This window comes from Cinclus cinclus, chromosome 6 (assembly GCF_963662255.1).
Source record: "Cinclus cinclus chromosome 6, bCinCin1.1, whole genome shotgun sequence".
Lineage (NCBI taxonomy): Eukaryota > Metazoa > Chordata > Aves > Passeriformes > Cinclidae > Cinclus > Cinclus cinclus.
The window spans coordinates 3,622,515-3,649,416 of record NC_085051.1 but is presented as its reverse complement, the minus strand read 5'-3'; the positions used below and the strand labels follow the sequence as shown (position 1 = coordinate 3,649,416).

At 42.7% G+C, this 26,902-nt stretch overlaps 1 protein-coding gene across 2 annotated transcripts; it reads left to right on the top strand.

Moving 5' to 3' along the window:
* Positions 1 to 26,618, top strand: BMAL1 (basic helix-loop-helix ARNT like 1). Of its 2 annotated transcripts, none has more exons than XM_062495710.1 (18): positions 1 to 122; positions 761 to 908; positions 3,654 to 3,674; positions 4,569 to 4,607; positions 4,954 to 4,995; positions 6,825 to 6,982; positions 8,785 to 8,864; positions 9,814 to 9,906; positions 10,890 to 11,007; positions 12,996 to 13,145; positions 14,858 to 15,101; positions 20,539 to 20,645; positions 20,993 to 21,143; positions 21,713 to 21,801; positions 22,624 to 22,732; positions 24,382 to 24,475; positions 25,458 to 25,560; positions 25,944 to 26,618. In XM_062495710.1, the coding sequence occupies exons 2-18, from the start codon at positions 769 to 771 to the stop codon at positions 26,102 to 26,104; spliced, it is 1,899 nt and encodes a 632-aa protein (XP_062351694.1). In that variant the 5' UTR covers positions 1 to 122; positions 761 to 768; the 3' UTR covers positions 26,105 to 26,618. The 2 variants fall into 2 exon arrangements, with proteins under 2 accessions (XP_062351694.1, XP_062351693.1); XM_062495709.1 differs by having other exon boundaries at positions 14,855 to 15,101.
* The last annotated feature ends 284 nt before the right edge of the window (positions 26,619 to 26,902 follow it).

Here is a 26,902-nt window from a genome sequence, read left to right as displayed (position 1 = left end):
TTTTGCAAGTATTTGACCAATAGAACATGAGGCATGGAAGAGTTCTAAGGTTGTCCGCTGCTTTGGGCTGAGCATCATCATCTTTGCCCAAGTGGATTTAGGCTTCCAAGACAGGCCTTCAGGTAAAAACTCTTCTCTTTCACAGCTGATGCTATTCAGCAAGGAACTTTTCACAGGGTTTCTTCCAACAGTGTAATTATCTGCAGTCTAGAGGATTAAAAAGCCAATTAGATTCATTTGTACCTTTAAGTAGGCTCCTTAGACCACCATTAGGTTATAATGACTTTATTTGTGGAGTCTGCTGAGCAGAGGTGTTTATTTCTATGGAAATGTTCTGAATTCAATGGAAAAAGAACTTTAAAGTTTGTGACTCATGAGAGTTCTTCAAATGCAGAGACACACTAAAACAAGTGTTCCCCTGTCAGAAGTATTCCTGTTGGGTAAAAGCAGTTGTTGGCCAGGTAACATAAACCTGGTTTAGTTCAAGATCATTCTGACAAATTTAAAAACAATTGTGTTACATAATGTGTTTTGAGAGTGGTCATGGTTTGTCTGCAATACTCCATACAACAGTAACTGGAAAAGGAGACATTACCTGTTATGTTTACAGCAAGAGGAAAAAATAGAAACCAGTTGTTGCAGTTTTTTAAGAATTCTAGGTTTAAGATACCTTTTTTTGGTTAAAAATATGTGTCTGCTTATATTAATGCAGTGTTTTTTTGGTTGGGGGGTTGTTTTTTTATTTCTTCCCTAATGTTAGACAGTCCAATGGCAGACCAAAGGATGGACATATCTTCTACAATTAGTGACTTTATGTCACCAGACCCTGCTGACTTGATCTCCAGTTCCCTTAGCACTACAGGAATGGACTGTAATAGGAAAAGAAAGGGAAGCTCAACTGATTATCAGTAAGTTGGATTTCTCTTGATTTAGCACTGCTAAAAGGAAGTGGTAACACAACAATACAGTGGGGAAGACTATAGAAATATTTATAACTGTTTTTAAATAACCTCTTCTTTATGACCTGCTTTAAAGGTTTTAATAAGGAAGAAAGCTACTATGCACTAAGAGGCAAGTTCATTATTAAATAATAATAATAAAAAAATAAAGCTGTCATCTCAGTGCAGCTAGAATTGGGGGCTATCACATGGGGTAAGGCTGAGGAGAAAAACTTCTGGCTGGTGGGGGAGTGGAACTGGTAGTGATGAAAAGTACAGATGTGAAGGTTGATTATATTGATATTCTTGACATAGGAAATACAGTGTCTGAACTAACAGAGGGGGAAGATAAATTTATTAAGGAGTGGAAATAAAACTAGGAGTAGTTCCTTTTCGTCATCTATTTTTTTGCCTATTTAGTCACCTCTTATCAATGTGCTGCCCCTTTTCCTGATGAAGCTGTTTTGGTCTCTCATTTGAATATGAATCTGGTTAGTCTCTGGTTTGACGTATTGGAGCTGTCTTTCTTTTAATCAAGTTTAATCTTGTAGTGGTTATCAACTGTAGAAGGAACTCCCACCAACTCTGCTTTAGAGCAGTGAAGGGTACAGCAGAGTTTGCCAAACTCCCAGACCTGTAATGTCTCCTGCACTGGGAACACCAAGAGCAACCTACTTAACTGCAAGTGCCTGTGCAAGCCTCCTCTGCATTGTAACTTTACAAAGTGTGGCTGCAGGGGAACTTGTGAGTGACCACATCCATTATGCATCCAGCCACAGAGTCCATTTTTATGTAACTTAGCACAGATTTTATTGCTGGGGGCCTTTGGATTGTTGGCAGCTCTTTTTATGGGGAGGGGCAGAATTTTTAATCCATGCTGAGCATCACAATTAAGAAATAGATTCTTTTTAGCAGAACTTAAGCATGAAACTTTAAATACCCCTCTGGACTGCCTTTAGTCTCCCTGAAAAGTACGTGTTTCCCTCTAGTCAAATTGATTACTACAAAGTTGAGTGAACAGCCTCAATCCTACTACCTTTCTCTTCTCTAAAAAAATTTTCTCCATTTTTATTTCTCTGTGTAGGAAGCATCACTCAAGTCCTCTTTTCTAAAAGACAGCTCGTTCTCATATGGTATAATTCTGCCCTTTAGGTTTTGTGTGCATTTTTTAAAATGTGTGGAAACTGTTTCCTTGGATCCTTAGTAAAATAAGTTTACTTATTGTGTAGTCATACCACAGTGTGGTGTGTGGTATGTGTAGCATTTTGTGTTGCAAAGTAAGTGGTGGCTACTAAATGTTCCTCTTGGAAAGCAGAACTTAAAGACAGACTGCCTTATATGTGTATGTATGGGAAAATGCTCAGAAATGCTACTGTTCAACTTCTGCTGCCTTTTATTGGTTTTATTATATAAATTACCCAAGTGCCAGTGAAGCCAGGGATTAAGGGAGGCAGAAGCAGTGTTTTAGGATGGTCCTTTGTTCACCTCTTGAGTGTACGCAAGAGGAGTCATCAGCTTCACTTTCAGCTCTCCACAACAGCTTTTTAATTCTCTCTGCTGCAACTCCTCCAGGAAAATTCCTGCCCAGCTTATTGCTGTCACTTCAGCAAGGGCTGATCCAATGCTGTTGTCCAGGACTTCATGCACAGGACTAGGAGCAGTAAATTTCTTTTGCTGGGAGTAATGTTTTCAATTGAAATGTTACATGATGAGAAAACAAACTACTACCCTTATGCATTAGTAATTTGCCTTGTACCTCTTCTAGATTTTGCTTTCTGGGGGGTTTTACTCACAAACATCCCAGAGCTAAAGGTAGTGGTAAATTGGGAGCATCAGAAGTCAGTGGCAGAGACAGTAACTCAGGTGTGCAGATTGTGAGATGAAGAAAACATTTAACATTATTATTATTATTATTATTATTATTATTATTATTATTATTTTAAAACTGATCACAAAGATGATTGATCTAAGTGCAGTAAGTAATACATGAAGGGCTGACATGTTTGTTTTTAAGAAGGCTGGTGTCCATTGTTGAACAGGAATAACTAGGATGTTATTGGCTGAGATGAGAAGAGTTTTTCATAAGGCTCTTATAAAACATAGCCTCTTATCATGGTAAAGCTCAGTGGTATTTCAGGTCACTTTACAGTCCTGAAGTGATGCCAGCAGTTAGTTTGCATGTAGAAATTCTGTTTAATTTCCTTATGATACCCTAAAGTCTGTATAATGTTCAGCTTGGGACTTTAGACTAAAGCGGAATGTGCATCTGTCCTGCTGGGCAAGAATCAAAAACTGAGAAACTTCAGATACTTTATTTTTATTTTTATGTTTTATTTCTGGCCTTAGAGTCCTCTGAAATCCCATTTATCTAACCACAAGGACAACACGCATAAAGCACAGATCTTTCCTTTCTGAAGATGAAACAATATCTCAATGATTTGCATAACATAATTTAGGTTAGTTATTTTATTAGTTTTTCACGTTAAGTGTAATGAACTATGCTCTCTTTTTCTTAAAAAGCAGAATTATTCTTTCAAAAAATAGATTAATTGGAACAAGCTTATTTCTTTAGAAAATGCTCACTGCTATTGTCCTGTGTTCATTGTGCTTTTCATTTCAATTAGAATATGAATTAGCTTGAGAACTTCAGCAGAAAATGTAAGACATTGTTTTTATTTCCTATATATGGTGTACTTTATTTTCCTTTCTTTTCAGGCTCGATGGCTTTCCTTTTGAGTAAGTATAAATATTTTAGTTATTTGTTTCATTTGACAAAGATGCCCAGTATTTTTTCCCTGCCTTTTGCTTCCATAGACTTAAAATTCACAGATAGAAATGAAACCAGAATGAACAGGCCCATGTAATGAATGCCCATGTAAGCACAGTTTTACATAAATCAAAACATTTTCTTCCTAATTATTTTGTCTAAGAAGAGAGGTGTAGTTGTGGGCATTTAGCTTTTCTTACCAAGTACAGCTATGAAAACTTATATTCTCCTCTCCTGCTTAGTTGTGCACATGTGGCTACAATATTAAGTGTAATAAGGGAGATTAATTTCTCTTCTTTGTGCCTCTCTTCTTACTTCTTTTCTTCATGGTGAAATAAAAGCACACCATGTATCTCCACTGAAAGTTGTACTAATTTCCAGTGTGCCTGGCTAGTTTCACACAGGCTTTTATTCTCTCCATGCATTTTGCCAATTTCAGTGGTGTGTTAATTTGAGTTATTACCATTTTCTACCCCAAAACCAACTCCTGTAAGGCAAACTGAGCTGTGGAACATACAGACATCTGCACGAAGTTGGATTTTTTCCCCTTCCTCTAGTTAACTGAAAAACATTTTTGCAACAGATGATATCTTTGAGCTGCAGCATGTTTTGCTGTCAAACGCATCAAACTGTGCCATTTAGTGAGTTCTGAAGGAGACACTACTAATTTAAGAAAATGTTTTAATGTTACAAAAACCACACAGCTTCCTTAGTCCTTCCAGGTTGTTGTTTATATACTCTTATTTTTGTTTTTATGGTTTAGAGGTGGCAGGAATACTTGATTCTGACTTGGTGGTAGTTGGATTAACAGTTCTGCCAGTCCTGCTGAATTTGTGATGTGTTGCTTTGTTCTGTTTCTGCAGGGAAGGTATGGATACAGATAAAGATGACCAACATGGAAGGTACTGTTGATACAGTCACTGAAATCTCAGTTCCACAGTTCTGACACAGGATCCTGACTGTGGATGCCTGTTCTCAGTGCCACTGCGGTCCCAGTTTATTGCTTTGCTGGGATGAAGGAATAATCTAAACAATCTTAGTTTAGACAGCATGGAACAGACAAGCTAAAACACCCCCAAGTCTGAGGCACAATGTTATAGATACTGATCTTTGCTCTAGAAAGGTTAAATAAACATTCAGATTATAAAAAAACTGATCTTAATGAGGATCAGTAGGATGTGAGATGAAGTAAAAGAGTTGGGTTGAGTGCTTTCAATGCTGTAACACTGTGATGTCATTTCTCAACAGACTGGAGTATGCAGACCAACAAGGCAGGATAAAAAATGCAAGGTAATGCTCTAAACAAATAAGTTTAATAGAATTGTCTCTTGCTTTTTGCCATCTATGAATTACTTGTGTATGTTTCTTCTGAAAAGACCTTTTTCTAGCTTTGACCTTCCTTTATTTTTCCATATCTTTGCACTATTCACATTTTTCATTACGTTTGCATAGAGTGAAACAACTAATTTGGTGAGTAACTTGGTTTTAGTCACCTCACTGCTGTTGAAACTGAAGCCAGATATGTTTCTGGTAATATTACATCCTTCATCTTTCATCTTTCAGACTTGATAGTGGGTTGTGAAATTGTTAGTAGTGAATGTTAATGTGGGAAAATAGAAAATTTACCAACATTGGTGTGTTTTCTGGCAAAAAACCAGAAGTTGTACTGCAACCTCTCCTGTCGATTATAACTGTTCTTCACCCAGATAATTAACAGCAAAGGTCCAAAGGATGTCTGCTGTCCTTTCCACAAGGGTGACAGGATAGCTCACTTACCCTGAGAAGGTTTTGGGCATTGTTTCATACAGCCAAGCTATCTGTGTGTGTGTCTCTGTGCAGGGAGGCTCACAGTCAGATTGGGAACAGGCGCAGGGACAAGATGAGCAGTTTCATTGTTCCATGTGTTACTCTATGTGTGTGTCTGTGTGCAGGGAGGCTCACAGTCAGATTGGGAACAGGCGCAGGGACAAGATGAACAGTTTCATTGTTCCATGTGTTACTCTGTGTGTGTGTCTCTGTGCAGGGAGGCTTACAGTCAGATTGGGAACAGGCACAGGGACAAGATGAACAGTTTGATTGTTCCATGTGTTACTCTGTGTGTGTGTCTCTGTGCAGGGAGGCTCACAGTCAGATTGGGAACAGGCGCAGGGACAAGATGAGCAGTTTCATTGTTCCATGTGTTACTCTGTGTGTGTGTCTCTGTGCAGGGAGGCTCACAGTCAGATTGGGAACAGGCGCAGGGACAAGATGAACAGTTTCATTGTTCCATGTGTTACTCTGTGTGTGTGTCTGTGTGCAGGGAGGCTCACAGTCAGATCGAGAAGAGGCGCAGGGACAAGATGAACAGTTTCATTGTTCCATGTGTTACTCTGTGTGTGTGTCTGTGTGCAGGGAGGCTTACAGTCAGATTGGGAACAGGCACAGGGACAAGATGAACAGTTTCATTGTTCCATGTGTTACTCTGTGTGTGTGTCTCTGTGCAGGGAGGCTTACAGTCAGATTGGGAACAGGCACAGGGACAAGATGAACAGTTTCATTGTTCCATGTGTTACTCTGTGTGTGTGTCTGTGTGCAGGGAGGCTCACAGTCAGATCGAGAAGAGGCGCAGGGACAAGATGAACAGTTTCATTGTTCCATGTGTTACTCTGTGTGTGTGTCTCTGTGCAGGGAGGCTCACAGTCAGATCGAGAAGAGGCGCAGGGACAAGATGAACAGTTTCATTGTTCCATGTGTTACTCTGTGTGTGTGTGTGCAGGGAGGCTCACAGTCAGATTGGGAACAGGCGCAGGGACAAGATGAGCAGTTTCATTGTTCCATGTGTTACTCTGTGTGTGTGTGTGCAGGGAGGCTCACAGTCAGATTGGGAACAGGCGCAGGGACAAGATGAACAGTTTCATTGTTCCATGTGTTACTCTGTGTGTGTGTCTGTGTGCAGGGAGGCTCACAGTCAGATTGGGAACAGGCGCAGGGACAAGATGAACAGTTTCATTGTTCCATGTGTTACTCTGTGTGTGTGTCTGTGTGCAGGGAGGCTCACAGTCAGATCGAGAAGAGGCGCAGGGACAAGATGAACAGTTTCATTGTTCCATGTGTTACTCTGTGTGTGTGTCTGTGTGCAGGGAGGCTCACAGTCAGATCGAGAAGAGGCGCAGGGACAAGATGAACAGTTTCATAGACGAGCTGGCCTCGCTGGTGCCCACGTGCAATGCCATGTCCCGCAAGCTGGACAAGCTCACCGTACTCAGGATGGCTGTCCAGCACATGAAAACACTTCGTGGTGAGTTGCCTGTGATGCCTTAAGTTTCAGCTTTCATATTTTCCAGATACTGCACTGCATTGGGGTGTGACTCTGAACTTCACATCAAGGGTCAGCAAGTTCTCCTCACAGTTCATTCACACAAAACAATCCTTTTCCAGCCCCAGAACCAAGGACACCACTGCAGCTTCAGCCCCAAAAAGTGCAAAGAGCAGAGAATTGAGGAGAGAATCTGGGAGGGTGGGACTGCAGAGCCTGGAGCTGGAATTGGACAATGAACCCCAATATGGGAAGGGACCAAAACTTATAAAAGTGTGAAAACTCCTGACTCGGGGTCCATCTCATCTTGGGTCCACCTTGGCTGTAGCTGTGGCCCAGCTCTTGCACTGCCCAAGATGCATCTTTTGAAGGGCTTTTAATAAATCCCTACTTTATTCCTTTAACACTGTCCAGCCTCTGTTGCAGGCAGCCTCTCCAGGTATCACCTGGGGCTGCAGGGGCATTCCAAGTGTCATTTCCTCAAAGCCACACTTCTTTTCTTCATTTTTTGCCAAAAAGGAGTAAGTTAATTAATTCTGGGAGGACTGCTCCCCTTTTCCTAGCATCTGATGCTCAGTATTCATTCACAGGTTACTAGTTCATGGTGCAGTAAATGCCCTGATGTGACTGGGGGAACTTGGGGATGAGAAAAGAATAATTTTCCATCATCTGACCTATTCATCACTACTGCCAGGTTCCATAGTACCAAGACAGCTGGGGCAGCTCAGGAGAGGGAACAAAGGGCTTCAGGGCAGTGCACAGTTAATTCTGGTGCAGCACTGAACACTACTCCAAGCAGGCAATGCACCAAATTTTTGGATAAGAGAGGTTACATTTTAAGTATGATATTCCCGCAGGAATAACCCTCTAAGGGTTTGTGTTTGTACCTTTAGCTTTGTGTGGAAGAACAGAGATTACTTTGAAAACTCAATTTTGATCTTTTTGACCAGTTTCTCTTGCAAGCCCTTGAAGGGATACACACAGGTTTGGAAGAGTTGAGGTTGTGAGAAATCTCTGTGTGTTCTTAAAGCTTCATATGAGTGAATCAATGCTTGGGTACAATTGGTGTTGATTTTAAAAGCTTTAAGCCTAAGAAATGAGCCACTGAGAAAAAAAAAAAATGGGGGATGCAGCTAATGGTAAGAAACACCCTGGTGATTGTTCTCATTTCTAGGAGAGCTGCTGCCTTCGGTCATATTTAACTTCGTGGTTTTGAAAGACTTAACTTTCCTGCCACTGTCTTTTGATGAGGTTAATACTTCAAAACACTTCAGTGGTTACTAATTTGACTCTCCTCTGCCTTAATAAAGAAAATAGAATGAGAAGAATTACTCCTTAATAAATAGCTGCCTCATTTGTTGCCAGTTTTGGGGTTTTGGCATTGGAAGATGATGTTACTGTAATGCTGTGTTTTATCTTTGGCTTGGAATGATGGAATGGATTTGTAAATTCCTAAGTGATCATTTGTTTGCATGAGCTTGTCATGTTTTAGAGTTATAAGGAGAAGAAATAGTTTGAAGGCTTTTGTTCTTTAATATCTTATTTTTATGATTTCTAATCTCAGAGGCATTTAACTTGCATTTCTACCTAATGCAGTGCTTATGTCTTAGAAAAAAAAGCTTCATCCCTTTTTTAAGTTAATACCAACAGAGCTCATGTTGATAGTAAAACAAAACCAAAAGAACTCCTGCAATGAACAACAGTCTAAGAAGCAGCCAAAGGAGAATTGCTCATTTAAGTGTGTAATGTTGGTGATGTGGGAATTGTTTGTTTGTTTTCTTTAGGTGCTACAAACCCATATACAGAAGCTAACTACAAGCCTGCTTTTCTATCAGATGATGAATTAAAACATCTTATTCTCAGGGTATGTTCCAACTTTTAATTAAGAGATATTAATATCTGTGACTATAGCTCTCCGAAAGCACACCATCAGTATTTTTCTGCCTTAAGGAATCTGGAGACTGCTTCACAGAGTCAGTGAGTTTAATGATGACTAGCATTTCTTAATTTAAGCAGAAAGATTGAAGAGGGGGATTTAGATGGGAGCCATCAGAATCTTCAGTTATTACATGTTCAAACCAAATCCCCTGAATTGTTTTCTTACAGGCTTGCTGCCCTGGGTTACCCGGCCATGATTTTCAGTGTACAGAAATACAGTGAACACCTTTTTATTGAGGTCACTGATGCAACATGACTTAGCATGTTCAGCTGTCTGCTGTTACATTGCTTTTGTAGTGTGGAGAGTTTATCTCATTAGTCACAGTTAAGCTCTTCTAGTGGCTGTGCAATTTTGGAAGCACTGCAGTGTCCAGATGCAGAGTTTACTTTCTGCAGCATTGTTACTCTGAAGATCCATAATTGGGGCCCATTCCTGCATGCTTGTGTATGACTGAAAGGCAGTACTTTGCAAATAGGAATTAGTTCCCTTGAGGAACAAAAATACATATCCAGGTTATGGTTGGTTTCTAAAAGAGGAGCTTTTTAAAGTACAGTTAAAATAACATTTTAATTTGAAGGCACTATTAAACATAATCATAATATTATTGGACAAGATATGGGTTCTTTCTTCTCATAAAAGTTATTTTACATTCTGGGCACAATGCCCAGAATGATACCAAAAATGTTTGTAGATGAGAAAAAGTCCCTTCATTGTAATTTCACATTTTTCCTGTTGACTCAGTTACCCTCTCAGTGTTAAGACAGCTCTCCCAGTGTAAAAATTCTATTGTGCACAAAGTGTTTTTAAAGGTTATAACAATACAGTGAGGATGTATAACTTGGGATTTGACTTTTCCCTTCCCCCCCTCAATTAGGCAGCAGATGGATTTCTTTTTGTTGTGGGCTGTGACAGAGGGAAGATACTGTTTGTTTCAGAATCTGTCTTCAAGATCCTCAACTACAGTCAGGTATTCTTTTCCATTTTAAGTATATTAGCTCTTAAAAGATTTGAGAGCTTTTTGATGGTTGTGCCTTTTTCTGGGGGGTAGGTATGAGAGGAGTCTGTCTTGAAAGCTGAGAGGAGTTGCAAAGAGAGAGAGAGCTTTTCTCTGCCATGTCATTAGAGGAGATTGTTTTCTGGTTTCCATTCAAAGCAAGGAAGTGAAAAGGAACTGAATTTAATTCACTGATTGATGCATTCTGCTCAAGGATTTACCCTTAGGCTTGCAAAGGCATTACCTAATTGGGAAATACCAGTCTGGGGTTCTTCCAGTAGCTTCACATGGATTTTTCAGCTTAGTTTTCTTTCTATCTCTTCTGGTTTTGCTTGCATGCTTACTGATGGAAACTGGAAAGCAGTTATACCAAAGCCAGGTTTTTAATATATGCTCAACACAAGGCTTTACTTGGACCATGTATTGTGTAAATAATCTTCTTTTTTTTTTTTCTATCATCTACACTCCTCATCAAATTTAAAACCTGTATTAGCTTCAAAAGTTTTCCTCAGCCAGTCTTTTGTTAGGTATATAGTAAACACCTATTCATATGTAAATAATGGAAGGGAACATTTGCAATTAGGATATTTTCCATTCAAATGTGTGGTAGACAAAGTAAGATTGAATAAAAACCAGAATATTTGGTGGGGGGGAGTTGAGCATGCTAGTTCTGCAAAACTCTTACTGAAAAAAGATGACAGAAATTACTGTGTAAGGTAGTCATAACTTCCATACACAGAGAAGAAGCTTCCATCATATCACAGAATCATCAAGTAGTTGGTTTGGAAGGGACCCTTTAAAGGTCATCCAAAACCCCTGCAATGAGGCTGGATCTGGATGTTTGGTATTCTTTGGTTACACCTATATGTAAAAGGAGTGTTCATACTGGATGCTAAAATGAAGAAAATACACTGAGCCATTATTTTACTTTTTGACTGAATGTTCAATCTCTACAGAATGATTTGATTGGTCAAAGTTTATTTGATTATCTCCATCCTAAAGACATTGCCAAAGTGAAGGAGCAGCTCTCTTCTTCTGACACTGCGCCACGAGAAAGACTCATAGATGCAAAAAGTGAGTGGTACCACTTTTGGGAAAAATGTCAGCTGGAGTCACTGCTGCTGGGGCTCTGTTTCATTCCTGAAGTGGAGGTGTGGGAGGGATGCTGCCTGGATTGTCTCATTCCAAGGAAGTTGTAGCTTAAAGACAGGAAGAAACAGGGGGAAAAAAAAAAGTGTGAAACAGGTACCTGGAAGCTGTTGGGTTTGGCATGCACTGTGGCACAGAGGCATTGCTGGAACTGGCTTCACCTGTGACGTGTCCTCTCTCTTCCAGGCATCCAAGCTTTAACTTTTTCCACTAGAGCAAAGCAAGCATTTGTTCTAATCCATCATTCAAAATGGTCAGAATACACTCAGTATTATTGTGGTAGTCCTTAGCTGTCAGCCAAGATAGAGGATTCATTTTATTTATCTACTTATTTATTGCTTACTGCCATCAATGACCCAGCCTTTCTCTCAGAAGGTTTTTAACTTTGGAATCGTTTCCTGCCATGTCTCTCAGCTCTGTTCCACTCTGGTACTTTAAAGAAGTTCTGTATCTATGCTGCTCTGGGGGTGAGTGGGTGTTTAATTCCCTCTCATAACAGGAGTCTGCACTGCTGTAGTGGAAGGTGGTATCTTACAACTGCAGATTTCCAGGTCATTAAGTCTCATGCTTGTCAGGAGCAGGAACCTCCTGGATCTCAGCTCACAGAAGCCACCAGCTCAACTTCAGAAGCTGAAGTTGAGAGAGATCATTCGAGGGCAGGGAGCCTGGAGGCTTCAACAGAATCAGCTGAAGTTTTTTCTGGCTCTTGGTTTCATCAGTTGTCAAGCATGAATATCCAGTGCTGCCTCCTGGTTTTTCTGGGTGGCTTTTTTTTTTTTTTTTGGTATGCCTCTGACAAAGTTAGGGCAAAAATAAATACTATGAATTACAGTCTTCCCATCTGCTATGATAGACGGATTGGTAGAATTTCAAGAGCTCATACTGGTGAGGAGTATGAGGATGTGTGCACGTATTTATTTTAGTCCTGGCATGAGTAACTCAGCACAGCTTGTACTCACACCACGGTGCAGCAGCTTGGAGGGCATGTGGCACAGGGCAGCCTGACCTCCTAGAGATCACCTCACTCCAGTGCAATTGTAAGGGAGGCACACATCCTACTGAAATACTGGAATTGCTTCTTCCTCCTTATGTTAAAACACTACAAGGCCTGAGAAGTTTTTTGTTCATGTTGACAGCTGCTTGATTTTACGTATCCCCATGGCTGGAGTTGATAGCAGGCTGTGGAAAAGTTGCTGTGAGATTTAAATCCTCCATCAGCCCTTGGAGCACTGACCTTGCTGATACCTGTGCTCCTGATGCCTGCCATGGAAGCATTCCATTTCTTCCCAGGGCCCTGGTGGTACCAGAGTGATGTATTTTGGTTGGTTTTCCCACAGAAAAGAATCCCCTATGTGAATATGAGAAAGGTCACGATTTATTGTTAGGGCGTGTCAGTGCGCACGTATTTCTGCAAGGCAAGAGAGACTTCTGAGACATAACTGGAGGTCTTGGGGATTTGCAGTTCCTGTGTGAGTCCCTGCTACCTTTTCCTTCCTCCTGTCCCTGTAGTGTCACTGGGGCTCTTCTGCTCTGTGTGCACATGTGTTTGCTGGGAGGGTGTTGTGATAGAGAAGTGCCAGTCTGAAGGGTCAGGAACCTCCTGAGTGACTGGGCATGGAATTCTGCTCTGGTTGTGGAAAAGTAATGTCTCTATTTTTAACCAGTTCAGAGGAACTGCAGTGTTTATCACAGGCCTTGTGTGGATTTGTCCAGTCCCTTGCTGCTCTTGGCACTCAGCACTCCGTGTTCTTGAGCTCTGAGAGCAGAGAGCGGAGTCAGAACCGCAGCGTTGCAGTGCACAGCCACCCACATCAGAACCTCAAACCCAGGATGGGGGGAAGCATTGTGGGGTGGGGTTTGTGGGCAGTTCCCTGGGCATTCCCCTGAGCCTCCCTCCCTCTCTGTTTGCACAGCTGGGCTCCCTGTCAGGACAGACATCACGCCCGGGCCCTCGCGCCTCTGCTCCGGAGCGCGCCGCTCCTTCTTCTGCAGGATGAAGTGCAACAGGCCCTCTGTCAAAGTAGAGGACAAGGATTTCCCTTCAACCTGCTCAAAGAAGAAAGGTAACCATCATGCTTTTATTACTAAGGCTGTCAGGATTTATTTTTTATACTGCTCGTTTGCAGTGTTAAATTTTTTACGTTTGTTGATGTTTCTGACTAAGATTCTGAACTATGTCTAGGTCTGATACTTCTTCAAACTCCCCCTCGCCCCTCTCCAGTATCTCTTACACACCAAAGCCAAATTTTCCACACTGCTTTATTGAAGCTTTTTCAGGCAGTGTGTGCAAACAGTTCTGAGGTGTTATTGCATCATCTTCAGATGTGGTCAGATCACATTCAGTCTTGACCAGTCTCTCCAGTAAAGAGGAGCTGTTCTTTGTGCTCTGTTCCACATTTGCCCAGTGACATGTGGATGAATAGCCACCTCAAAAAAATGAGTGTAATTCTAGGTTCATCTGTAGGTTTGGTACATTCTGAGTACTGGCAACATGGCATTTCTACACCTGGAATATTTGCTCGTAGCATTAGCAGTGTTGGTAGTATTTTCTCCTCTGCAGGCTATTGTTCTAGGCATGTTGGAATATATATTTAGCCCAAATGTGAAGGTTTCTTCTTTGAGTACTGTGAATAATACATCAGGTGTTAGTTAAAGTGTAAAGAAAACAGCAAGAGAACAGGGGTAATTTTGGTGTATTCTCTGGCTGTGGCAGCTGTCCCAGCTCCTCATGAGGTTCAGCTTCAGCCTTGGATATCCTGCTTTTGTGCTCACTGCTGAGGGAGCCAGTTTGTGTAGCTGGCACAAACCTTTTACTCCACCTCCCCATGAAAGTCATCTTCCTTGGAGTTTTCAGGCTTGCTCAGTGCTGAGGAGTAGGAATTCTCCTTGTGGATACTGACATTGCAAACTTTCATCAGCCCTGTGTACAGCTGTCCCTGCACACCCCAGACAGTGTATGTTCTGCCAAACATGGGTTTTGTAGGAGCCTCAGGTTAGGATGAAAGGGGCATCTTCTTTATTAATCTACTAATTTCTTCATTCATTCCTTTGGGTTATTTGCCTCCTTTGTTGAAATAATAAAATGTGATGCAACTTCTGCTCAAAATTACCAAAAGCAACCTTGGTCTGAGCTATGTGATGTTTCAGCATAAACAATGTTTTTGCCAAGATAAATTGTTTATTGGATTATATGAGATTAGCTGCATTACAGCAGGAGTGCTGAAAAATCCTTTAGAACCACAGGGTCATTAAGGCTGGAGAAGGTTTCCAAGGTCATTGAGTCCCAGCTTTTGACCAAAAATCCCCATGCCAACCAGACTGGGGCACTGAGTGCTGTGTCACTTCTTGAACACCTCCAGGGATGGGGACTGCAGCACCTCCCTGGGCAGCCCCTTCCAATGCTTAGCAATCCTTTCTGGGAGGAAATTCCTCCTGATGTCCAGCCTGACCCTCCCCTGGCACGGCTTGAGGCCGTGTCCTCTCATCCTGTGGCTGCTTCCTGGGAGAAGAGGCCGATTCCCCCCCGGCTGCCCCCTCCTGCCAGGCAGTTCCAGAGGGATGAGCTCTCTCTGCCCTGAGCCTGCTCTAGTCCAGGCTCTCCTTAGTGAAGAATATCCCAAATTTCCTGGTTCCCCTTTCCTGTCAGGCAGCTCTGGGGGGTGATGAGGTCTCCTGAGCAGAACGGAGTTGAAGTTCTCTGAAGCTGTATCCACGACCTAACCGCTTTCTTGGGTTTTATTGCTTTGTTTTTTCGGTTGTTTTCTTTCCGCAGCAGACCGCAAAAGCTTTTGCACTATTCATAGCACAGGCTACTTAAAAAGCTGGCCTCCCACGAAGATGGGGCTGGATGAGGACAACGAGCCAGATAACGAGGGCTGCAATCTGAGCTGCCTGGTGGCCATCGGGAGGCTCCATCCCCACGTGGTGCCGCAGCCGGCCAACGGCGAGATCCGCGTCAAGCCCACCGAGTACGTGTCCCGGCACGCCATCGACGGCAAATTCGTCTTCGTGGACCAGAGGTGGGAGCTCCCCTGCTGTCACAAACACAAAGCTCACCTGCTGGCTTCCTCTTGGCTTCCTGGGATGCTTTGTCCTTCTCTTATGTTCACGTATATGTACATGAGCAGTGGGAGGGGAATGCTGCAGCAGTTGTTTCTAAGCCTTTGTTCCATCGCTGTTGGGATGGATAGCAAGGTCTCACGGAAGCGTGTGCTTAGCAGAAAGATCTTTGATTGTAGAATCTGAAGAAGGAATAGAAATAAAAGCAAGTTTTGATATAGAAGAAAAGAATTGCTGAGCTGGTCTTACTGGATAACTAAGAAGCCAAAGGGTATGTTAGCATGTTAGTTGGAAGGGGTTTTTATGGCTAAGAGCAAAGGATAAACCCACCTCAAACAGAAGATGTTTTTACCAAGCAAAAGATTCCACAGACAAGCAAGAATGACCATGCTGTAAGTAGAAAAAAGGTCTCAGAATTTTCCACTGCGAGAAAACTGAAAAACAACTTCCATCTTAAACTGTGACATGCTAACTTTTTGTGATTGGAAAATAGTAACGTGAATATGGTGATGTTAGTAGTTATGATAGGCTATAGGTAACAGTAAAGATATTGATTGGTTGTTATGTATTAAGATGCTCAGCAAAGAGAAGTATTGTAACCAGAACTAGAGTGGCTTCAGACAAGCCCACAGCTGATGCTGACAGCTTTAGGCCAGGCTCTTTCACCCACAACCCCTGAACTGCTGTATCATCTGGATACAATAAACAGCATCTTGAGAGCCATCTGGAGTCCTGCATCCCTCCTTCCGGCTCTCACACATCACAGTAATCAGTCTCATTTTACAGAGCCAAGCAAAGGAGATGGAAACAGCTTCAGCTGCTAGCACAGAGCAGTGCTTTTGGTTCACCAATTTGGAATTTTTTTGCTGTGAGATAGGATTAGGAGGAAGGCAAAACAAGCTTAACCTTAAATGGTACAAAGGGAACTTTATTACTAGAAATTATAAGAAAAAAAACCAAAAACTTAGAATAAAACTTTAGACTACTTTACCTTCCCCTACATACTACTTTTCCTTGACACAGAAAAATGTTAAGGAAACAACTCAGTCAGTTTACCATCTTTAAAATAGTCTTTCACTAGTTTACTTGGGAGAGGAGACTTCCCTCTTCAGTCTATGAAAATTTCTACACAAGAAACAAGCCACAAGTTTTCTTGTGGCTTTGATGTCACAGTGATCAGCTGCCTGGGAGAATTGAAATCTGATCACTGTACAAAACCCCCTTCCTTAACTAACAGTTTTTTCCCCTATTTTTGAAGACTGTATCAACTTATGAGGCACACTTTATAACAGTTTAAACAACAGCAGATGAAGTTCTCTCTTACAAAGTCTTTTAGCAACTCTCTAGCCAATAGCATAATATTAAAATCTGACAAGCGTTTGCTCAGGCCAATTAAAGCTGCACATGCATCTTGCTTTGAACAATGCTTGCTTGTAATAGCCTAAAACAATGGATAAAGCTTCATTATTAAGCTTACACATTTCTACTGTCTCACTGAACATATTTTCCTGAGGCCTATCTTTTCACAGCTCACAGCCCTGTTGTTTCTTGTCCTTGCATCTTCGGCATTCTTGCATTTCTCCATCCTGAGATTTGCTTTCACACAGCTTTGTGAGTTTTATACCTTTTCTATTTCCTACACTCACTCTTTACGATTTTTAAAAACTTAAAACAATTTTCATTTATACTTTCTAATTACATTGGTTGAATGCATAGTCACACGAATTTGAACATTCCTGGGAGTTTAGGTGTTCTGGGAATTCTTCTGCTTGGTTTTAACCTTTGGCTTGTCTTCAAGCCATCCTGTAGATGAAATCAATGTATTTTATTTATTCTTGAAGCTCTGTTCTGTTTGTTTGACACTTCCTGATAACCAGAGAGTCAATTGTAAATTTTTCTCTTGGTGTCCTGGTTCTTTTCAATGTTACCTTATTCTCATAGGATATTCTACAAGTACATTAAATCACCATTATCTATTTCACAGAACTGAGTTATTCTTACCATTGTAAATTAGTTATAAAAGCATTAACTACTTCTGCAACAGTTAATACACAGCACATAGTCTTTATTTCAATATTTTGCAAGAATGCAAAACTCTAATATATTTATCACACTAAAATACATAAATTACACAGGGCCAGGGTATTGGCCACAAAAGCTGACAAATAATATTATATCAAAAGCAGATAAAAGTGATTACAAATTGTACTATGTCAAAATAATTTGCAAGAATCAATATATACTAGCAAATGCCAATATCTACATAATTATTTAAACAGCCCTAAGAGCTTCCACCACAGGTCACTGTCCAGCACTGCCTTATGGACAGCTTTCCTTGCAGCACTGTAGACACCACTGGGAAAAGAAATTGCTGCCCTTTTTAGCTTTTCTACTGCAAGCTGGGTTGGCTTTTGAGGTGGAGCTCAAATCTGTGACTACACATTTATTCATTATGACTGATGAAATTAAAAAAAAAAAATCCCCCAAACTTCCAAAAACATGGAAGAATAAGGCCAGGATCATTTCTGCCAATTCATTTGGGGTGTTATGTATGTGTGTAATCTCCAGAAGAAAATATTTTGAAACTTGACCCTAATTGGTTCCTCTGTTACTTGAAACCTCTTGCAAACAGCACGCAGTTGGGAGCCTGCAGAGGCTGGGTTGGGCTTTGCTAGCATGTACACTTACATAACTGTTTACTAGGACACATTCTGCTGCATTAATGCTTCTCTCTGTGACCCTTTGTGTTTGTAAGAAGGAAAGCTTTTCCCAAGGGTTATCTCTTGGAAACGCTTTGAGAACTTGTTCCCGTGTGGTATCTGCTTTCAAACATCAATTTAGTATCTAAAGGGCTAATTCTTTCCTTTTCCAAAAGAAATGGCTTGAATTTTCTTCAGTAGCAGGGACATATGACCTGAATCTTCCTTGAAAATGACTGGACCATGGAGGGAGAAGTAGGAGGTTGAAGGATGTAAATGGAGAGGTTATGCTGGGTTGGGTGCAGGGGGGTTGCTTGGTTCCCTTCCTTGTCAAGAGGGATTGAGACTGCCCAGGTGAGGCTGTTCCAGTTTCCCTGTGGCTTTGGCTCAGCTGCTTGAGACACAGAAAAGCCCAAACTCCAAACTCTGACAGAACCTGCCTGCTGGAATTGCTTCTGGGGAGACTCAGCTGATCTTTAGTGCCCTTTGAGAGGAACTAGAGGATAGTCATGGTAGGAAGTACAGTATGGAGACTTTTTTTAACATTACCTATTTGTTTTGGGGGTGGTTTGGTTTGTGGGTTTTGGTTAGTCTGGGTGTTTCTGGCTTTAATTTGATAGAAAGCCTTTGAAAATACCAATTCCTGAATTCTCAGAGCTGGTGTTCACTCTGGGAGCTGTGGGAGCATTCGTAGCTTTCTGTTGCTCAGAAAATGCCACTCTGACTTGTTCATAGACAAGCTTTATTTTCAAAAGATCAGACAGATTCCCCTGATGTGTAGTTTTGAGGCATTTCCAAAATAATGAGACTCAGAAAATATTGACCCATTGGATTTAAGCACATGTGCTTTTGTCCAATTGCTTTCCAGCTGTTGTTTACAGTCCCTGAGATGTCTATGCTACTTCAAAGGGCTCTTTGAAAGGGAATTTATTTAGAATAAAGCCTCATCTGTAGGCCTGAAGTTGACATCCAATGATCCTTGCTTCTCTTGGAGAATATTTAGGCACCTGTAAAAGTTGAAAACAGTTTATTTCCAAGTCAGGTTGTTTTGTTCAGGTAGATTTGCACTGTTCATTTATCATTTGTCCAAGGAACGCAGGAAACAAACCCTTCCTAAACCCCCTGTGACCCTTTCTGTCCTCAGGGACTGCATGGTCCGTGGAGAAGCACAGCTGTGGATTAGGTTATGGATTTCCAATTATCTGGGCTGCCACAGCCAGGGAACTGCTGAACAATTCACTGCTGGAATGGCAGCTACACCGAGCAGAGTTTTAAAGAGAATCATCTCTCCTCTTATTCAGGACTCCTCATTGGTCTGCATGGTGAATTTGAGAGTAAAATTAAGTTTTTTACCTGTGCAGATGTCATCAGATACAGCTTCAGGACTCAGAGCTGCTTTGTTAAGTTGGAGAAGCGAGCTGAGGGGAAAAGTAAATGCAGGATGAAATTCCAGAAGGACACAAACAATTTCCTTCCTTGCATAATAGAACACAGTCAGATATTGAATGCAGCCAGTCTATTATGTCTGTGATTCGGTGCAGATTATTCACCTTTCCACAGCACCCATTCATCCTGCTGGGAAAAGAAAAGGGTTGACAAATGACCTGTAGCAGCTCGTGCTGGTTGTTCCCCATTTGGGTGGGCTATCCCCCCACAGCAGTGCTGCTAAAAGCCTTGGTTGCTAAAGTTCTTGGAAAAACGCTGGAATAAGCTGGACTTGGTTCCCAGCTCTTCATTTTAAGGATAGGCAGGCTTGGTTTGCTGCTTTGTGGTTCTCAGGAGCTGCTTTGATGGGTTTTGTTGGAGTTTTAAGTGTCCTCAGATGAGGCTCAGCAGACAAAAGTCAGTCTGGATTCCTGTTTCCTTCTCCAAGGCTCAGGGCTTCAATCTCCCTGTGGAGGAGGACTTGAGGTGCTCTCAGCTGGTGCCGAATTCTCTTGGTGTGTTTGGGAACGTACAGAAATGCCCTGCATGGAAATCCTACAGATTTTGTGTTTAAGCTTTTTTTTCAGCCTGTTCTTAGCCATAATTATAAATATGTACCAAATTTCTACATTTTATAATGTTTAGTTTGGGCTTTTTTGAGATTGCAGGAGAGGTGTTGATCCACCTAGGTTTGTTCCTTATTGCCCTTCATGTTTTATTTGCATTGGAATAGTTTGGAATTGTGACACTTATTTCAGTTTCTTCAAGGAACTGTCACTTCTCCCTCAGTAATTTTCTTCTAAGAAACGTACAAAATCCGAGCTGAGTTTGGTGTGGTGTTCTGTCCCACTCTTGAATTCTCCAAACCTTTGATGTCTGTTTTGCAGTGGCAAAAAGAAAGAAACTTTATAAAGAAAGCTTCATGTTATCTTGTGGTTGCTTTTTCAGGCTTTTTTCAGGCTTAAATTCTCCAAATTACAGCAAATTTTCAAAGCTATTTACAAAGTCTTACATCCCCTCTGGTGGTGGTGGGTCAAGTGTAATACCTGAGGGCTCTGGGTGTTAGCTACTTTTTTAATTACCTGAGAATTAAAAATAGTATTCTTAAGGAATTTTTTTTTTTTTACCTTCTAAGCTGAAAATTCCTTTCCACATTACTTGAGCCTCAGCCTCAGTGTGAGTAGGAATCTCTGGCTAATGCTTCAACTCGAAAAGGTTTATTTATTTTTTTTTCCTTTCTCTTTTATTTTCTTCTTCTCCCTCCCTTCCCCAGGGCAACAGCCATCCTGGCATATTTACCCCAGGAACTTCTAGGTACTTCGTGTTATGAATATTTTCATCAAGATGATATAGCACATCTTGCAGAATGTCACAGACAAGGTACAGTTATTAATAATTCAGGAAAGAAATTTTGTTCAAAATATCAGGAAGAGTTGTTATGTTTTAAGGAAACCAAACAGACTTGAAAAGATTTGGGCATTGCTGCTTGCAAATGCTTTAGTCAAGAGCATTGTGCTGTATGTGCCAAGCACTGTGATTATCTCAGACTTGCATGGATTTGTAGGGAATATTTGAGGCTCAGGATGGGTGAGGGGGATGAGGGAGGAATAGCATTTTTCTTGAGGCATGTGGGGAGGAATTAACTGGGTTTTCCCTGACAAGGGCTCTGTTTATGTATGTAGGTATGTACACTTGACACAAATGACTTGCTTTCTGCTTGTCTTCAGTTTTGCAGACAAGAGAAAAAATTACAACTAACTGCTACAAGTTTAAAATAAAAGATGGCTCTTTTATTACGTTGCGGAGTCGCTGGTTCAGTTTCATGAACCCTTGGACCAAAGAAGTAGAATACATTGTCTCCACAAACACAGTTGTTTGGTAAGTGTTCTTCCCTCAACAGGTGCCTGGGAATTCCCTTTGCTTTGCCCTTTTCTCATATGAGATTTGACCTAAATACGTGCACACCTTCTGTAAGACAGTAGGTGTCTTCTCCAGATAACAGTCCAGGGAGAGGGGATTTAGTTTAACAATTGCAGTCATTTAATTTCTGGTTGTTAAAACTTGCAGAAAATGGAAATATTTTCTTTCTTGGGGAAAAGCTGGGATTCGGTCTTGGTAGGAACTTAAGGGACGTGCATGTCTTTGCTTTGGCAGGTATTTCCCTCCCCCTTTTCCTTTCTCTTGAGGTGGCTTCTCAGCAGAATGATTGCTGTAGAGGAGTTGTGTGCTGAGAGGAGCTGTTGGGGTCCTGCAGTGCACGCTGTGAGGTGGAGCAGGGTGGCTGATTTCTGTTGTTTGCCCAGCCCCGGTGCCAGTCACAGGGGTGACACTGACTCACACACTGCTGAAACTCTTGGCTGCATGACTTGGGTTTTAATCCCTGACGGGCTTTTTTTCTACTTGTAGGGTTTTCTCTCACTGACTTCTCTAATCCTTGCCCTCCACAGCACCACGGTCCTGGAGAGTGGGGATGGGGCCTTTCCCCAGCTGGCAGCATCCCCACACAGCATGGACAGCGTGCTCCAGGCTGGAGAAGGTAACCCCTGTGCTCAGGGAAGCCCTGGCTGCCTGTCCTGGGAGCAGCTCATCCTGCCTGCTCACGTTTGCTGCCCTTCTGCACCAAGATGGGTTCATACCCTAAGGAAAATAAGGTTTAGCTTTGGGTCTGAGCCACACCTGCTGAGGGTTGCTGTTGTTAAATATGCATTTCCAGAAGCAGGCAATTCTCCATTCTGGATAAGCAATGCTGAGGCCTTTCCTGCCCTCTCAGTGTGGGCTTTCCTCTGCTTGGAGTATATCAGGCTCCTTCCTGACAACCTCTCAAGGGCTGTGCAAGTGTGAAATCACATTGCAGGAACAGCTCCTAACTGGTCAGACCTCTCTTCTCCCTCCACTTTTAGATTCCTGCAGTTACCTGCAGGGGCTTTATCTGCAGTCATCAGGTACCTTGGGCTTATACCATATTGAATGGAGCATGCACTGGCAAGTTCTTCACAAAAAAAAACATATTCTGAGAAGAGCCTGTTTGGGCACAGAGTAGGGCAGGTCTGACAAGGCCATCCTGTACCAGCTCTGGACAAGAGGTAGCACCAGATGCTCAATTCTGGAAGAGAACAGCCAGATTCTAAAAGAGTTGGGGTCTGTTCTGTCTCTGCTGGCACAGAGGAACATCTGAGACCCAGCACAGCTCAGTGCAAAGCTCAGAGCTTTTTTACCCACTTGAAGGCACTCACCACTTGGTGGAATTATCAATAAATCCAGTTCAAAGGTCCTGCAGCCACTCAGAGCCTAAACACAATTTCCCTATAGAGAAGGTTTGCAAGCTTTTCTCTGACCTTAAAATTTCTGCTCATTTCAGGTGGCCCCAAAAGGACCCATCCCACTGTGCCTGGAATTCCAGGTGGAACAAGAGCTGGGGCGGGTAAAATAGGGAGGATGATTGCTGAAGAAATCATGGAGATTCACAGGTGAGAGAAAGTGGTGTGAAGTTGTTTTATTACTGTTCTTTAGGAGGAGTTAGACTTCCCTGATTTCCTCTGAAAGAACAATTTATTCAAGCTGAATAAGGAATGATCCAACTCTGTATTTCTCAGACAGCTATAGATTCCTGTTCAGCATCCCTGAGGTCATCAGCCCCCACAAGGAAAGCTACAGCTTCCTGTTGCAAGACTGATACTGGCATTTTTTTTTCAGTGGTGATAATGATGGCCTGTTTACCAGAAACAGGAGTTAAAGAGAGCAGCTACCTAGAAACAAATCCATTCCAGACTGTTCTTTTCCCAGTGACTTGAGGCTGAGTGGCACAACCTCCAAATGCCAAAGCTATTGAGTGTGTGCCAAAACAGCAGTGTTTGTTTTCATGCAATCCCTTCACTCAGATGCTTTTGGAGTTGTTAGATGTGCACGATGAGCTTGTGCAGCTCCCCTGCAGCTCTTGGAGCAAGGACACAATGCTGGAGCCTTCCCATGGCAGTCAGGATGTGGGGCTGGGTCAGGCACAGGGTCACCAAGAGACTGTGGGGATCCACAGCTGCTTCTCGTGCTCTCCCCTGTGTGAGCAGCTGCTTTCAGTGGGTACCACTTCATTTCTGTTGGCTAAAAGTCCCTGTTCCTCAGGGATTTCCTCTTGGGGACTGTGTTCCCTGTCCTATAAAAGGGGCCTGACCCAGCAGATGTTTGGTGGTAGCAATTTAACCAGACTGAGCTGCAGTCCAGGAGCACATTCAGTCTGTTTCCCATAGCTTTGTTCCTGCTGCAGGCAGGAGACTCTCTCCATCCTCACTTCAGGCAGCAGCATCCCTAAGGCTTCATTCCTCTCTGGAGGAATAGGAAAAAGAAAAACATGGCTGAGCCAATACTTTGAAGCTTAACCATCCCTTTTAGTAGCTGTAAAGCATTTAATTAGCCCAAGTGAGTGTAGTAGTGCTGTTACCACCCATGTTTGCATTGCAGTTCAGACCCTGGGTTAGTTCCAGTCCTTTTTCAGCAGCTGTTACTATTTTCCAAAGCTGCCTTCTGCTCAGCTTTCCCAGGGTGGTTCTGCCAAGGAGAAGATTCCCATTTCCATTGCTTTTCTCTGTAACTACCCCTCTTCCCTTCAGTGTGGAGATTTGTTGGTTCTACAGTCAATACATTATTCATTATTAATGATGTTTGATCAAGCTGTGGAGAATGGAAGTGAACAATGCAGCTTTGAGCTGTTAAAAACAATCCAGTGTCCAGTGGACTTCTGTAGCAGGGGCTCACTGGAGGAGTCTGGTTTACTGTGGCTGAGGCAGCTGGAGCTCTTAGCTGGTGAAAATTGACGTAAAATGAGTAAAAGTAAAAATGAGGCTTTCCTTAGAGGCCAGGACCTTTTCCTTCTGACTCTGTGAAGGCTGTCCAGGATGAAAACAGGGAGGAGGTAAAGCTTGCGGACCCAGTAGGCTGCATTTACACAGGACTCTTGGTCTGGCTGCAAACAGCAGCAGTTCTGCTCCTGCTGCTGTGAGGAACACTGAGAATGGGAGATTACAAAAATGAAGCTCATGCTTTTAGCACCTTATGAAGTCAGTGTTTAAAACTCCACGTCTCTGAGTCGCTTGTAAATCTGTGCCCTATTTTATGCGTGCTTTAGGATAAGAGGATCTTCACCTTCCAGCTGTGGCTCAAGTCCCCTGAACATCACCAGCACCCCCCCGCCCGACACATCCTCGCCAGGAGGGAAGAAGGTAAGAGAAGCTTCCCCCCAGTCTGGGCAGTCAGGGCAGGGGATTGTGCTCAGGGAACAGCTCCTGGCTGCCGGGCTGGAAAAGGGAGGGGACCAAAGCCCTGCCGTGGTCACAGCCCCTGTGCAGAGCTGCCTGAAGGGCAGCAAGCAGCAGGTCCCAAACACCAGCAGTGTTTGACACTCCCTTGCCCTTTAGGTTGTATTTTATCAGCAGAGCTGCAAGGAACAGCTCTCCTCATCTCTCTCCACCCTCCAAAATCTCTCTGCCACCCCGTACTGGTGAAGGCTGGGAGTGCTGGCACTGGAGCACTGGCTGAGTCCCAGCAATGTTCCTGTGCTGCTGGAGCACAAACCGGGACAATTCCCTGCTTGCCTGGGCACTGCGAGGTTATTTTTAAGTCAACACCGTGCACCTGCCTTGCTCTAAGATTGCTTGAGTAGCATTCAGGTGCCATTACCAGCACTGAGCCACCTGAATTCTTGTCCTGGCTGCTTCCAGCAATCTCTAAATGCTTATGGAAGTCCTATCCAAAGCAAGAAGAACACTTACCCAGATCTTTCTGCGCTTACTTAACCTCTTTTTCTCAGAAGTAATGACTTGCTTGTAAGAATTGCTTGTACTGGAACAGACAGTAAATATTTCTTGCCTATTCCTAGCTCTCTTTGTTCCTGAAATAAAACTCCAAGTTGGAACAGAGTTACAATTCTAGTAATAGTTATTCTTTCTTCTTCTGCCCTACAGTATTCAACATGATAGCACAGAATAGGAGCTGCTGGCATGGCACAAAGGAAAATACAGGTGCAGGGTTGGGTGTTTTTAGCACCCCCTGGGTGTTTTCCCCTTGTTTAGATTTTTTTTGTTATAAACCACAGGGTTATTTTGGGAAGTCCATCTACCCTATATTAAAAATTCCAGTATAGGACAGTTTAAGACTTAATACACCATTTCATGCTGCTTTAGAACTTCTGTTTTGTCTTTCAAGATCTTGAATGGTGGCACTCCAGACATTTCTTCAGCTGGGCTACTGTCAGGACAAATCCAGGATAATTCTGGGTACCCGTATTCTGACAACTCCTCTATCCTGGGTAAGTGAAGTCCCACACGCACACCCTCACTCCCAGCTAGACACACGTGGACACTGCACCAAGATGGTTGGTTTTAGCAGTAACTTGCTTTTACCATCTGCAGACTCCAGCTGAGGCACAGAGCCCACAGCCAGGCGCTCTGTGTGCCCAGAGAGGCACCTGGCAGCCTATTTTGTAAACTTGCCTTCACCTAAGGAAAGTGGCAGGCTAGCGCCTGGAAACCTCTTTCCTCTTGCCGAGTCGGTGTGCAGGAGCTCAGGTGCTGCTGCAGTGTGCGGGTGCGGCCTGGCAGTCCCTGGGAGCAGCGACACAGTGCCCCTCCCCTGCCCCCGGGCCGAGCAGAGCCCCGCGGAGCTGATCCGAGCTGTGCTGTGCTCCCGCAGGGGACAACTCCCACATCGGCATGGACATGATCGACACGGAGCAGGGCTCCAGCAGCCCCAGCAACGACGAGGCAGCCATGGCTGTCATCATGAGCCTGCTGGAGGCCGACGCGGGGCTCGGTGGCCCCGTGGACTTCAGCGACCTGCCCTGGCCCTTGTAAATCCTCCAGCACCCCAGATCCAAGTGCATTTACTGGTGGAGCTCCGCAGCCTGTGAAACTCGTGGGACTGAGAGGCTTTTATGTGGGAACTTCATAAAAGCTGTGTCAGAACGCAACTCATCCTACCATGTGTAACTTCAGACAAAGTGGAATAACCTGCTACAGTGTTCTGTGTTGATTCGGTTAGCTGTGTATAGCTTGCGATACTTGTATATTTTGGATTCTGTTGTTGGAAATTTTTTTTAAATCACTGTGCAACTCACTGGCATCAGTGGTAGCTTTTATATGCAAATGACCATTTCAGATGTATGGTGTGTTTTTACACTGCAAAACAGTCCCCATGTGGATATTTCTTATACTAATTGTACCATAAAGCTGTTTATTCTTTCTTGTAAGAATCCTTTACTATAAATATTGTTAAAGTGTAATGTATTAGACAGTTAAATATTTTTAAAATAAATGTTTCCCTTGTTCTAAGATGGAGCATTTACTTTGATAAATAAATTTGATAAAACCCTGCTGAAGGTGCATGCTAGAAGCACTTGGTATTTATCATTTCTTTAGCCTTGGGGAAAAGGGAGGAAAGCCAGTGCCTTACCTACACTTGCATGACTTTGTCATGACAGTAAGTTCCCAGAGAAGCTGTTGGTATTTACTCCTAGATCCAGGTTTATCCTGAGAAAAGCACAAAAGGGTAGGTGCATTGAATTAGGCTGCTTATCTTGAAGAGATACTTGTTTTTCACTTAATATTAACCATCCTTCCTCTGAGGAAAGAAAAGCAACTACTTGCAAAATT

What these genes read in the sequence shown, in the direction of transcription:
- BMAL1 (XM_062495709.1), top strand. Translation starts at nt 769, where the DNA reads ATGGCAGACCAAAGGATGGACATATCTTCTACAATTAGTGACTTTATG. An exon ending in GGCAGGATAAAAAATGCAAG is followed by an intron (nt 4,996 to 6,824) that starts GTAATGCTCTAA and finishes GTCTGTGTGCAG; the next exon opens with GGAGGCTCACAGTCAGATCG. An exon ending in TGACAACTCCTCTATCCTGG is followed by an intron (nt 25,561 to 25,943) that starts GTAAGTGAAGTC and finishes GTGCTCCCGCAG; the next exon opens with GGGACAACTCCCACATCGGC.